Source organism: Lutjanus erythropterus, chromosome 6 (assembly GCF_056507025.1).
Source record: "Lutjanus erythropterus isolate fLutEry1 chromosome 6, fLutEry1.hap2, whole genome shotgun sequence".
Lineage (NCBI taxonomy): Eukaryota > Metazoa > Chordata > Actinopteri > Lutjaniformes > Lutjanidae > Lutjanus > Lutjanus erythropterus.
The window spans coordinates 42,600,338-42,613,390 of record NC_139322.1 but is presented as its reverse complement, the minus strand read 5'-3'; the positions used below and the strand labels follow the sequence as shown (position 1 = coordinate 42,613,390).

Genomic DNA, 13,053 nt, shown 5'->3' with positions numbered 1-13,053 from the left:
GATCAGATCACCTTACTGGCTACAAAAATGCAGATGAAAGGTTTGGAAATTAATTCAGATTGTACTCAGTACTCAACTATGATTTTAAAAGTAACTAAATACTGTAGATTTCATAGTGTAATGTATACTGAAGTACAAGTAAAAGTATGAACTTGAAAATCTTCCACAAAACTACTTAATTACAGTGGCTAGAGTATTTGTAATGAGTTACTTCCACCCCTGGTATTCAGACAGAAGACCTGAAGTGGGCATGGCTTATACTAGCAGTCACATTAAATTGGACAAATTTTAGTTTCTAACCCCTAATATTCATTGGCAGTGCAACTGTTGTGCCTTCAAAGCAACAAAGTGTGTTAAAATGTATGTAAACAACTAAGAAATGATAAGTAATAGAAACTCTTTGCAGTAAAGATATAAGGAAGGGAGAGAATAATCTTTAAATGCAATGATGAGTGAATGAAGTTTCTAACTCATCTTTATCCACAGGTAATGTTACGGACTGGAATTCTGGGCTCTATTTATTGGGAGGCCAACTTTATGGCACAAATGAGACATGAGCAGTGTGTATGTGCTACTGAAGCATCTAATCTGCTCAATCCACACAACTCTAACCTGCATGCTGAGCTGCACGGCATGTCTGTCACTCTGGGTGTCTGCTGATTGTGTCTAGAAGGGAACCGCAATTTTGTGAGACTCTCGTGAGATCTTGTGGATCTAGGGGTCCCTTCAAGACACCGTGTCTGCTGTTGTCTGCTGACAGTGACAGATCGATAATTGGACTAACAATGTTAAACAGCTGCCCTCAGTAACTGATGAAGGTTCCTTTTAGGATGGTGATATTAATGTTTTAAAATTTTACACAGTAGTTAGACATTGGTTGTGACAACAGCCAGACCACCTCCCTCACATTTAAGTGATGAAGTACTGTGTAATATATATATATAAAAAATGAATTCACCTTTTTCATTATTCAAGATTTTCAGGAACAAAGTTCCTTCCTATTAATATTTTTGATCCTCTGACACATGGTGGTCCTCTGTACACTCAGTGAATCTCTGTAGACTCTCTGCTCTCAGACAGCAGCTCTCTTCATCAAGTAAAGGTTTGTTTTTACAAAGTTGAAATTTCACATGACTGTTGGAGCAGCTGAACCACACAGCTTCTTCCTGACTTCCTAGACAATGTTGTCAAAAGTAACATTACATAAAAAGTAAGTGTAAAAGTAGAAAATTGTAAACTTCTTACGTTGGTTCGCATTCATTCATGCTCATACTGCAATGAGACTACTAGCTACTTTTGTCACTACAGACAGCATGGACGATGTGGACAGCAGCAGTGCATTGAGGCCAGGTAGTCTCACCTTCACATGTCACTATATTTTTTTACTGCTGGATACACCTATGACAGAAATACACTTGTAGGCACTGAAAAAAGAAGCGTGGGGTTTGAATTAAAGAGCAGTGGGACTCACAATGATCAAAAATGCACACAGTATCCTTCAACCACCCAGCCAAGCAGGTGGACGCACCACTCCAGACCACCACAGGGGGAGTGGTGGAGGACTAACCCAACTTGGATTTAAGGCAGCTCCTGGCTAATCTCTGGTCAGGAATATGAAATGGATGAAATGCAAGTTAAGACTCTACTGTGCAAAGCAAAAGACATATATCAACAACATCCAGAAACACTGTAGACTTCTCTGAGCCCGAGCTCATCTGAGATGGACTGACGCAAAGTGGAAAAGTGTCTGATGAGTCCACATTTCAGATTGTTCTCACTGATCATGGACATCATGCCCTCAAGGTGTGTCCAAATCCAACTTTGCCGTCTTGCGCCAGGGGTGGGAGTGATATTTTGCCCTGCTCTGCCCTTTGCACCACCAGCACAAAGCGGGATTCACCTATCATGTGACCTCATTAATTCACAGGTGAGTTTAGGCTGAACATGCAATAAACCAATCAGAAAGTCAGCTCTCATCACCTTTCAGAGGCACGTGCGCCAGCAACGCAAGCGGTGTCAGCATGATGGCGAATTTACCAGGAAGAAACAAAGAGAAAAGATTTTTAAAGTGAGGAGACAGATCTCCTGTTTCTAGGAGTGAAATCGCGATATATGGAGACAGCAGGACGTCTCTAAAACAGCTTCATGTGTAAATAATTATTTTACATTAACGCCTGCAAAAAACAATACAATAAATGAACTGCAAATGCCATGCAGATATGTAACTGCTTGTATTTTAACCTGAAGCACGTTGAAAGTATGTTGTATTTAAAATAAATTATTATCATCATCATCATTATTAACTCTGCTGGCTGAGGATTGGGGGAGAGAGATGGTGCAGTAGAGAGGGGAGGCGAACAGATCCAGAGGCCGCGAAGCTTCCCGGTTCCACTGGTCCACCTGAGCCAGGTGGAGGAGCAGATACGTGGCTGTCTGTGCTCCTCCTTCTTCTCCTCTCCCACCTAATCCTCATCTCCTCCTCCCATCCTCGCTCCTCTGACCTGCTGCAAAATAATCAGAGAGAGTTGCTTAAGTTTGAAGTGCGCAAAATTACGCACAGATATATCCAACCAGCTCTGACAGAAGCACACACGACTTTTTTCTCTCAGGTTGTGCCGGACTCATGCGATCAAATTTAGTGTCTTGTATATTTTATGTTATGCATCATAATTGTTTGTTTTTCTGGATCATAACAAACACGCAGACATAAACACTACAGCTGCTCCACCTGTCACGCTGACTCATCCGATAAAGACGATCTGACAGCTGTGATCCTGTTTGCAGGTCTGCTGAGATTTATTGGGCTTTATAATTATAATAATAGTACTGTTGTACTTATTAGTGAGATTAACTTCAAAGACACACACATGAGTGCACGACTTTTAAACATATATGAAAGGTGTTTGGTGATTATGGAGCCATTGCGCCACCAGCGCAAGTGATTTTGCTATCTTATGCCAGCGCAAGTGCCATTTTTGCCATGTGAGTAAGATAGCAAACACGCTTGCGCTGTGTCTGTGCCGCTGTGGGCGGGAGGTCTAAGCCTGAAGGCAAAACGAAGGTGTAGCCTGGCGTGTTTGCTATCTTGTGCTCAGCGCATTGGAGTAAAAACCGCTTGCGCTTTAGACCAGCCAAAACCTGGTCGAAGCGCAAAATCTGTGGTCTTTCAGGACAAGATAGCACCCGGCGGGCTTGGCTGAAACACACACAATCACAAAACACCTTCATTTATGGTCATTCTCTTCCTCACATGGGAGTGTCAATTAGTTAAGTGTTATTCGAACACTAACCATAAAATGTAAATATTGAAGAAAAAAGCGTTCGCGTGTGTCTCACGCTTGGCTGAGGCGCACAGGTCTCCACAATCACAGAACACTTTTCATCAATGTTAAACAGCCGTGTGCGCCTGTGTCTTTAAAGATAAACTCACTAAAGAGGAAAATAATCATAATTATAAAGCCTAATAAATCTAAATAGACCTGCTGAGCACGGCCGCGATCACAACTGTCAGACTGTCTTTATCAGATGAGTCAACATAACAGCTGGAGCAGCTGTAGTGTGTGTCTGCCTGTTTGTTATGATCCAGAAAAACAATGATTGAACAATTATGATCTATAACATACAAAATATACAGACACTATATTTGACCATAGGAGTCCAGCCCAACCTGAGAGAAAAAAGTTATGTGTGCTTCTGTCAGAGCTGGATGGATAGATCTGTGTGTAATTTTGCACACTCCAAACTTCAGAACAGAACAACTTGTTTCGCAGCGGGACAGAGGAGGGAGGATGAGAGGAGGAGATGAGGATTAGGTGGGAGAGGAGAAGAAGGAGGAGCACGGACCACCGCTTAACTGCTCCTCCACCTGGCTCAGGTGTGCCAGCGGAACCGGGAAGCTTCGCAGCCACTGGATCTGTTCACCTCTCCTCTCTACTACACCATCTCTCTCCCTGCTCCTCAGCCAGCAGAGTTAATAGTGACAATGATGATAATAATTAATTATAAAATACAACACAATTTCAAGGTGCTTCAGTGTAAAACATAACCAGTTACATGACATTTGCAGTTTATATTTATTGTATTGTTTTTTGCAGTCATTAATGTAAAATAATTATTTACACATGAAGCTGTTTTGGAGACGTCCTGCTGTCTCCATATGTCGCGTTTTCACTCCTCGAAACAGGAGATCTGTCTCCTCACTTTAAAAATCTTTTCTCTTTGTTTCTTCGTGGTAAATTCGCCATCATGCTGACACCGCTTGCGTTGCTGGCGCACGTGCCTCTGAAAGGTGATGAGAGCTGACTTTCTGATTGGTTTATTGCTTGTTCGGCCTAAACTCACCTGTGAATTAATGAGGGCACTTGGGCACATCTGATAGGTGTATCCCGCTTTGAGCTGGTGGTGCAAAGGGAGGGGCAGGGCAAAATATCACTCCTGACACAAGACGGCAAAGGTATATTTGGACACACCTTGAATAAATCAAATCCATTGCTCCTCCCGCTTTCCAGTTGCGCTTTAGATCAACATAAGACAGGGCCCTATGGCACAAGTGGTTTTTACTCCAATGCTGAGTACAAGATAGCAAATGCACCCGACCATGCCTTCGTTTTGCTTTCATGTTTAGACCTCCCACCCACAGAGGCACAGACACAGCACAAGTGCGTTTGCTATCTTACCCACATGGCAAAAATGGCACTTGCGCTGGTGTAAGATAGCAAAATCACTTGTGCTGGTGGCGCAACGGCTTTGTGCCGGGCGTAAGATAGGGCCCTAAGTATTTTGTCTTTGTACTGTATTCAACTGAATATGGGTCAGAAAGTTTTTGCACATCGCTGCATTCTGTTTTCATTTGTATTTTACACAAAGTCACAACTTCTTGGGATTGGGGTTTGTATGTACATTAATGCTTGTATATATGTTCTTGTTGTATTTTATCAAATATTTTATTCTGTCTTATTCTGATTTTAATTAACTGTATTACATATGTTGCATGAAGGAACTAAAACTCTGTGTTGTATGATGATATAATGAATAAATTTCCTTGATACCTTGCATAACTGCTCCGTTAGACAGGTGAGTGACAGAGATCAAAAAGCTTTCTGCTGCTCCGTATGATCACAGTACAGGGCATGTTGGAAAAATCATTTGTTGTTAATTCATTCGGCTTGTGCTGACTGATGCCAAAAAATACATGCAAGCCTTACCTGAACCCTGGTGAGCTTGAATCCTCTCCCACAGTGTCATTTACCTGCACTGTGTGGTTCATCCTCAACTGAACATCAAGTGCTCACAGCTTGTGATTTCTTTCAGTTCTTTTAGATTAAAAATTACAAACAAAATAACAGACATAAGCCAGTTTGAGGATTGTCATTCATTGTCCATCACTGTCAACAAAAGAGTCACAAAACGCAGCACACCAACCTTCTTGTCATCTCTGTGTCTGTCTCTGTCAGTCTCATGTTGGACACAGATGCTGGACAGCTGTTCACAGGGGTTTCTCGTGTTGAAATAAAGCCTGTGCAGAACATGATTCAACTTAAGTTATTAAATTCTGAATGAGAGAATCCCAGTTTCTATCAGCCCTGTTGATCAGACTGAATGGATCTGTATGCTTTCCACAGTGCTGAAAAAAATATTTTAGATTTTTTCAAGTAGCCAAACAGAAATGACAACAAGTAAAGTCTCTGTTACCAACAAAATCCAGCTTAAAGAAATGAGATGAAGGTGTATCCAACAGCTGACTGCTGCTTAATATTATATAACTGATTTCAAAGTCGTACATTTTCATCATCTTCTGTTTTGGCCCATTCATTGTGGCTTTGTATTGTCAAATATAGATTGTGTGAGTAGAGACCTTGCAGTCAACATGGCAACAAAAACTGTCAAAAACAATGTAATACTGTGCCATTTCATCTGTGTTTATATACTGTATATTCATAATGGAATTCATGTGCCTGGGACTTGTATCATTCTCAGATGACGATATGTTGAATGTAAGAATTAACCATTTGTTGTATCACATTGGAGGTAATTTCAGAAATATTGCATGATAGCATTAATGTATTCATTCACATTATAACCTTTGATATTTTTAGGGATGCTTAAGAAACACTCAGTGAAATGATGTGCAGTTGTAAACATTTATTAAAACTTTCAACAGGACATAACAAACATAACTTCCATTTCAAATAAATATATTTGTCAGCCACAAACAATATTCAATAAATATTAGTAAATAAATAGCATTCAAATAAAAATATCTTTTGGTAGAGACGTTGCAGTTCCAGAATGTAGATGGTAAGACTTCATCTTTACTTTGGATCTGCAAGAGAACAAGAAAAAAACTCTGTAATTAAGACAATTCATGATTTCTCATTCATTTTTATTATGGGTCAAATTTTGTGTGAGCTAAACACATGGTACACCCTGTTTTTCTTGTTGATTATTATAATGATTTTCCCAAATCTCACTGGCCCAAATAATTATCCAGTTCAGCCTAGAGCTGCTGTGGTGCTTCTTGCAGTGGAGTTACTGTAACTTACTGTATTTCCCAACAGTGTTGCACCCAAGAGAGCTCATGGAACCTATTCTGTCCATCCGTCGTCCAAAACAGCCGGAGGATCGCCTGGATGAGTCATTACGGACATTCTTTAGGTTCTTGGCTGAGAGAAACTCCTTGATTGCCGCCTCATCCAGTCCAGTTTGGGGCTGCTGTCCCTCTGCTGCCTCCTCTATATTCAGACTGTCCAGATCATCTCTCTCTGCAGGGACTCTTTGGTCCACGTCAGTCTGCTCTGCAACAGACTCCTCTAGTCTGTGAAGAATCATCTGCAACATCCACAAAGACATGCATTAGGTTAAGTTTTAGACTTAAAAAACATTTCATTGTTACACTGAGGATGTACATTTTCAAGAGTGACCTTCAAACATTTCAAATAGCACTTATATAGTATTGTGATGCATCATAAGCAGATTTTAGAACCATTAGAAACATTCTTAAGTGTACAGACAAATTGTGCTTTGAGTTAACGTTGACTATTAAACTGCAGCCTCCAAGGAGAATCTGTAGTATATTTACTGTAATTTATCATAAAATGACCATGATATACCATCAGAGACTAAGCAAGTTGAAACACTCGCTTCTTGAAATGCTACAGCCTTCCTCCTTTGAAATTTCTCCGCCAGGCTGGAATAACTGATTTAATTTCCCTGTTTAATGTTAATTAGAGTTCAAATTAATGCAGTTAGCCAAATGAGTACTTTTTTGTTTATGAGTTATAAGAAATTATCAATAATCTAAGGAGGAATAGATATTCATAAAGGTTAAATTAAGCAAAATGTAAATGGAGTTTGGCAGGCAGTCACTAAACCCCAACCTCAGAGTGTGTATTTTCAGAGTGGTGGGCTCCTGTTTTCAAGATAACAGGCTTAGCTTTACATTGAGAAAAAATTAACAGTTGTGGTGATTGAACCTGTGGTGACTGAACCTATTTAATATACAGCCCACTACTGGACTACTGTACTCATTTTTGGACACACAAATTCTACATATTGCTCTTTTAATTATTAGGTATTGTTTGCTGGGAGCACAAATTTAATTTCTATAAGCATGTATCAGACCATTTAATGGGATAACAACAGACACCTTTAAACAATACAATTCCTAACTGGGATACGTAAAGTTTGATACTGTGAATTAAACTGGTGGACAAATGTTTGAAAACCACACTCACCTTCAAGATGTCCATGTCAGTGTCAGTCAAGCCGGTGCTGATGGGATACGTGCTGAACAGCTGCAGGTTTAGGATGAGGAGGAGACCACAGAGGGGAATGGAAGACAGATGCATTTTTCTCTGAGGTGCTGCTGGTCGTATCAGTGGATGGATGGGTGGATGCTCTTTTGCTCCTTCTCTTGGTAGCTGTTTGGATGCTGGAGCCCACAGCAGCAGCCTCCACTCTTTTATACTTAAGCTTGACACACGTAGGTATGTCAGGAATTGGACTGGCATTCCTGACACCTGATTCTGATAACAGGAGCTGTCGGAAACTGCTCCTTTTAAAGCCTTGTCTCTTAGATATGGGGCATTCGTATGACATAGCTGCTTCCATATGCTACTTTGTCTCAGAAACATACTCCAACCCCCATCTACACGGGACATTGTTGTCACTGAGCTACGGGAAGTAGTAAACTAAGAGACAGTCTGACACTGTTACTAAATCGAGGTGTGTACGTGATTGTGGTAGGGTAGCCTGCTGGAACCAAATTCAGACTGCCACTTTACTAAAGGGTCCTTGAGAACAATGCAAGTGTCCTACCTTTAAGTGTATATACACACACATGTATATATATATATATATATATATATATATATATATATATACATATATTCATACATATATATGTATATATATATATATATATATATATATATATATATATATATATATATATATATATATATATATATATATGTAAACTATGTATGTAAACTTTTGATCAGGGTCATTTGGGTAGTTTCTGTTGTCATTATGATTTTAAAAGAGTAAACAGTTGTTTGACAATAAGTGGCTTCACCCAACCACTAACCATGAGTGACAAAAAAGTTTTTCTCATATCATTCATATTCTCTGAAAAATGGCCAAAAAAACAAATTCTGCCAGGGTATGTAAACTTATGAGCACAACTGTATATGTGTGTGTGTGTGTGTGTGTGTGTGTGTGTGTGTGTGTAAGGACACTTTCAAGAAGATATATTGTCCTATCAGGCTACTGTACAGGATTTAGAGCATGCTGCCAACAAAACCGAAACCAAGCTAAATACCACTGAAGCTGAAAACAGAGGCACTGGAAAATCACAGTAGAAAGTTCAATCTGAGAATAATTGGACTACCAAATGCCATAGTAACTGGTAAACCGATGCAGTTTACTACAGCATTGTTGTATAATCTATTTGGGAAAGACACACTGGGTCCCATGCCACTAAATAGTGTGGCACACTGCACAGAAGCAGCCATCGGACAGTGGAGATGTATGATTACATGAGTACATAGCCTGGAGGTTAATTCACCATTCTGCAAATGGCCACAGAAAAGGGGAAACAAGGCACTCTTCTATACAAAGGGCAGAAGATAAGTATTTATCCTGATCTGACTGCTGACCAAAGAAAGCAACATGCCGCCTTCAACAAAGTAAGAGACCTGCCACAGAAGGTGAAGCTGAAGTATGAGGTAGTACACCCAGCAAAGATGCTGATTACTTTCAATAATGAAACACAATCCTTCACGAGCCCATCCAATGCCATGGACTTCTATAAGAAAGTATAACAACCATTGCTGAAGGACGACTAGATGACTAAGTGATGCTGCCTCAAATACTGGTATGAACTTTGAACAGACTGCACCACATTCATCAAGATAGTTTAACGTGGACACACATGATGAACATTTTCCTTTTTCAGGTGGTTGGACGACGAGTGTTAAATTTATGCCAGGTTTCCACTACACTCATAAAGAAGAGCCTGACCTGATTTTTAAGGCCTGCCTTTAATTGTTTTTCTTCTTTTTTCTTTATTCCCCTCTCACTTCTGACTATGGACTATAGACTGAGCAAGTACACTAAATTTTGCAAGGTGATGAAAAAAGTGAGAGAGGGACAGAAAATAAATAAACAAATAAATCACATCAAGGGTAATACTGTGATCTGATTGTGGTTCTACTTCCTCCCTAATTTGTTTAAGTAAAGGTATAAAGTATTATCATTTAATTAGACTTCAGTGAGTTAAAGGGGAGATACATAATAAGAGGAGATGCTGACAAAGCCTTTGTCCTGTCACTGCTCTACTAATAGAGGCAAAGTATGGGGAGACTTAAGGCATATTTAAGAAAAAATGTTTGGATCGATTGTGAATGTTTTCCTCCCTCTGTGGCCAAGTGGAGTGGCCTCTTTCTTTTTTATGTCTTTTTTTAAATTTGTGTTTGTTGTACGTTTTACCCTTCTTGCACTACAAATAATGTGTTACACTCATTACAATATTGAAGGTTGTTATGGAATCAAATGTATAAAATCATACATTTATACAAGCAGAAATTAAGTTAATAGTATTATCTTGGGATGCACAGGGAATTAATAATCATACTAAGAGCACTGGGTGTCTTGATATTATTGGCAGACAAGGTGCTCATATATTATTACTTCAAGAAACTCGGATAATTCATCAGGATATTCATAAAATAGAGAATAAGATTAGTAAGAGTAGTTGCTTCCTCCTCTACCTGTAATAAAACAAAAAAAAGTGATCATGTTGATGCAAAATAACCTTAAGTTACATATTAATGATAAAGGGAAAGATGAGGAAGGTATATTAGCTTTTATAAAAATAGTTGTTTGTGGGAAAAGAATCGCATTTCTGTCAGTGTATGCTCCAAATGTTTATAGTTTTTCACCAATGTATCCAGAATCTTGGATGGTATGACAGATTATCAGATAATTCTTGGATGTGATATCAATGTGATACTTGATTCATCAATGAATCGGTCTAAAATTACTAATAGTGAGTCGCCCTCTACCTTAGCCTTGAACAATGCGGCTATGCTATGGTGCACCATCCAAACAAGAAACAATTTACTTTTTTCCCCTCTGGACCATACTCAAGAATTGATTTTCCCTTTTCTATCATCTAAGATTACTCATGTGGTGCAGATGTCAGAAAGTGCCTGTATGTCTATATCTGACCACCATGCTATTCTTTGTACATTAAGGTTTCCCAGTACTCCAAATCAGGCTCCAAGACGGAGATTTAATTTAACACAGAATGAAAAGTATTGTATGCAGTTCCAATCAGGTTTTCAGGGATTCTTGTGTTTTAGTGATAATGCTGTGGAGGATGTAAGGTATCTATGGGATGCTATCAAAGGTTTCATTCAAAAATAATACTATAGCATTTGCTTCTGGTTATAATGAGGTTTACCTATAAGAGATAACAGATTTAGGACATGCTCAGGCTAGATTAATTACTGAACAACAGAGAATCTTTGTTCCTGAAGTTAAAGCTGAGTTAAACACCTTACACACACAAGTTTTTAGTTCAAAGAGCAAGACAAATAGAGTATTTGCATGGTAGCCAACCCAAATTTCTACTGGCTAGTAAAATAACTGAAAATGATCAGATGGCTGATATTTCATCAATTATGTCCAATGATGATGTTCGACTATATATATATTTCAATAACTTTTGCGAGTTCAGAGTAAAAATAATACCAAGCATACATGAGGTATTAGTTAAAATCTGTCCCACTTTATTTCAATCATATCATGTATCAAATAATCATAGTGAACATTCTTATGTTGTCTAATTCTAATGCATTTTGGTGTAAGACTGGGGGTTGTAATCTTCCATACACAAAAGATAGCTGAATGATAACTAAAACAGTCAGATAGAATGCCAGAATTAATAATTCTATCAGGATGAGTGACATGGATCCAGTCTAATAATGACTCAGATTTGGCATAGACTCTGGTAGGTTAATTGATCAGCTGAATTAAGTTTATACTTTTAAGAAGGTATTTATCATTGATGAAGAACGGTCAGCGTAGGTTTGATCAAGAAGGTTATCTTTATGCCTCATTCATCCCTAACTGTCTTTCCCTCTGTTCTCAATCATCTTTCCGTGGGCATTCACTCTTTAAGCCAACCAGATTTAGCCACAGTCTCCATCAGCCAATCATGTTGCATCAAAACTTTACATCTGTTCTCCTCTCTGCTGCATTCAGCTGCCATTTCTGCACAGAATTATTGCAACCCTTCTCCACCCCATTCTCCTCCAGTTCTTCTAATCCAGTGCCCCAGTCCTGATTTCATCCAGATTGTCAGCCATCCCATCACCACCACCACCAGTGTCTAGACTCCATCAGGGGGCTTCCTTTACTAATCATGGCTTCACTACCCTCCACTAGCATTGGTATGCTACAGAGAGACAATGGAGAATTCGCTGAGGAAAGCCTCAACCTCTTCGGGGGGAACAAAAGAGCTTCATCTCACCATTGTGTATCACTTTCAGAGTGCAGGGACAGATCATTGAGTACTTAAAGTCCAGGTCACATAGCCTCTTCTTAACTGGGTCAAACTGCTGGCGTTTCTGGACAAGAGCAGTGGTGAAGTCTAGGTAGATGAACTTGTGTCCTGTTATACACAAGCTCATTCTGCTCCCCATAGAGCTTCGTGATCTTTAACTTGTCATGGAAATGGAGAGATATAACCAGGGTCTGCCTTGGTCCGGTTCTGGGGTTTTGCTGGATGGGGAGCGATGGCAGCGCTCAATGACAGGAGGAATAGGAAAATTCTCTTTGCCCAGAAGCTGCGGTATCAGGTGAGTCATGAAACTGAGGATATCCCTACCCTCGGTTTTCTCAGGGATAGAGATGAAGTGTAGGTTGGAGCTCTTTCTTTCAGGTAGGACTCATCCTTTTAGAGTAGTCTGACACGTTGGATTAGGTCCTGCACATCATCCTCATTACAGCCAACTCTCTGCTCAAGCTCTGAAACTTGCCATAGATACTGAGTCTTCTACTTTGTTAAAAAGTTTCAAGTTTTAAATCCAAATGCAAAATCATCTTGAGCTTCATTTGCTGCATTCCTTTCCAGATAGTTTGGAGGGAGATTGTTTTTTGAGTCATGGTGAGGCATGAAGATGGGGGTTTTGCTTTCTTTTCCTTTATGAGCTACTGTCGTCTGAAGGCAGTTTTATGGATCCATCTACACAACTGAAGGAGAACTCTACTGCAGTAATGTGTTGACCTCCACAAAGTAGCTTTTGTTTTGCTTGGCAATAGTCCAGTTTCAATCCAGTTACAGAACTATTTGTGTTGGTGGAGTCAAAATTATAAATTAAATTAAATTCAAAAAAGAAATTATGGTCATTTATTACTGCTAACTAATAAATGGCTCTTGTAAAACTGTTGTGTTAAAGCAATATCATATACCATAGAGGTTGTACTGAATAATCAGCATTGCTGTGATTATCTTCTACAACCAGCTCACAGCCCATGCTGATATTT

At 39.4% G+C, this 13,053-nt stretch overlaps 1 protein-coding gene across 2 annotated transcripts; it reads right to left on the bottom strand.

The window, feature by feature from the left end:
* Positions 1 to 6,126: 6,126 nt before the first annotated feature.
* nppb (natriuretic peptide B) lies at positions 6,127 to 8,036 on the bottom strand. 2 transcript variants are annotated; one of them, XM_084720088.1, is made up of 3 exons: positions 7,734 to 8,034; positions 6,543 to 6,828; positions 6,127 to 6,322 (listed from the first exon to the last, which is right to left on the bottom strand). In XM_084720088.1, the coding sequence occupies exons 1-3, from the start codon at positions 8,007 to 8,009 to the stop codon at positions 6,312 to 6,314; spliced, it is 573 nt and encodes a 190-aa protein (XP_084576214.1). In that variant the 5' UTR covers positions 8,010 to 8,034; the 3' UTR covers positions 6,127 to 6,311. The 2 variants fall into 2 exon arrangements, with proteins under 2 accessions (XP_084576214.1, XP_084576213.1); XM_084720087.1 differs by lacking the exon at positions 6,127 to 6,322 and having other exon boundaries at positions 6,529 to 6,828; positions 7,734 to 8,036.
* Between the last annotated feature and the right edge of the window lie 5,017 nt (positions 8,037 to 13,053).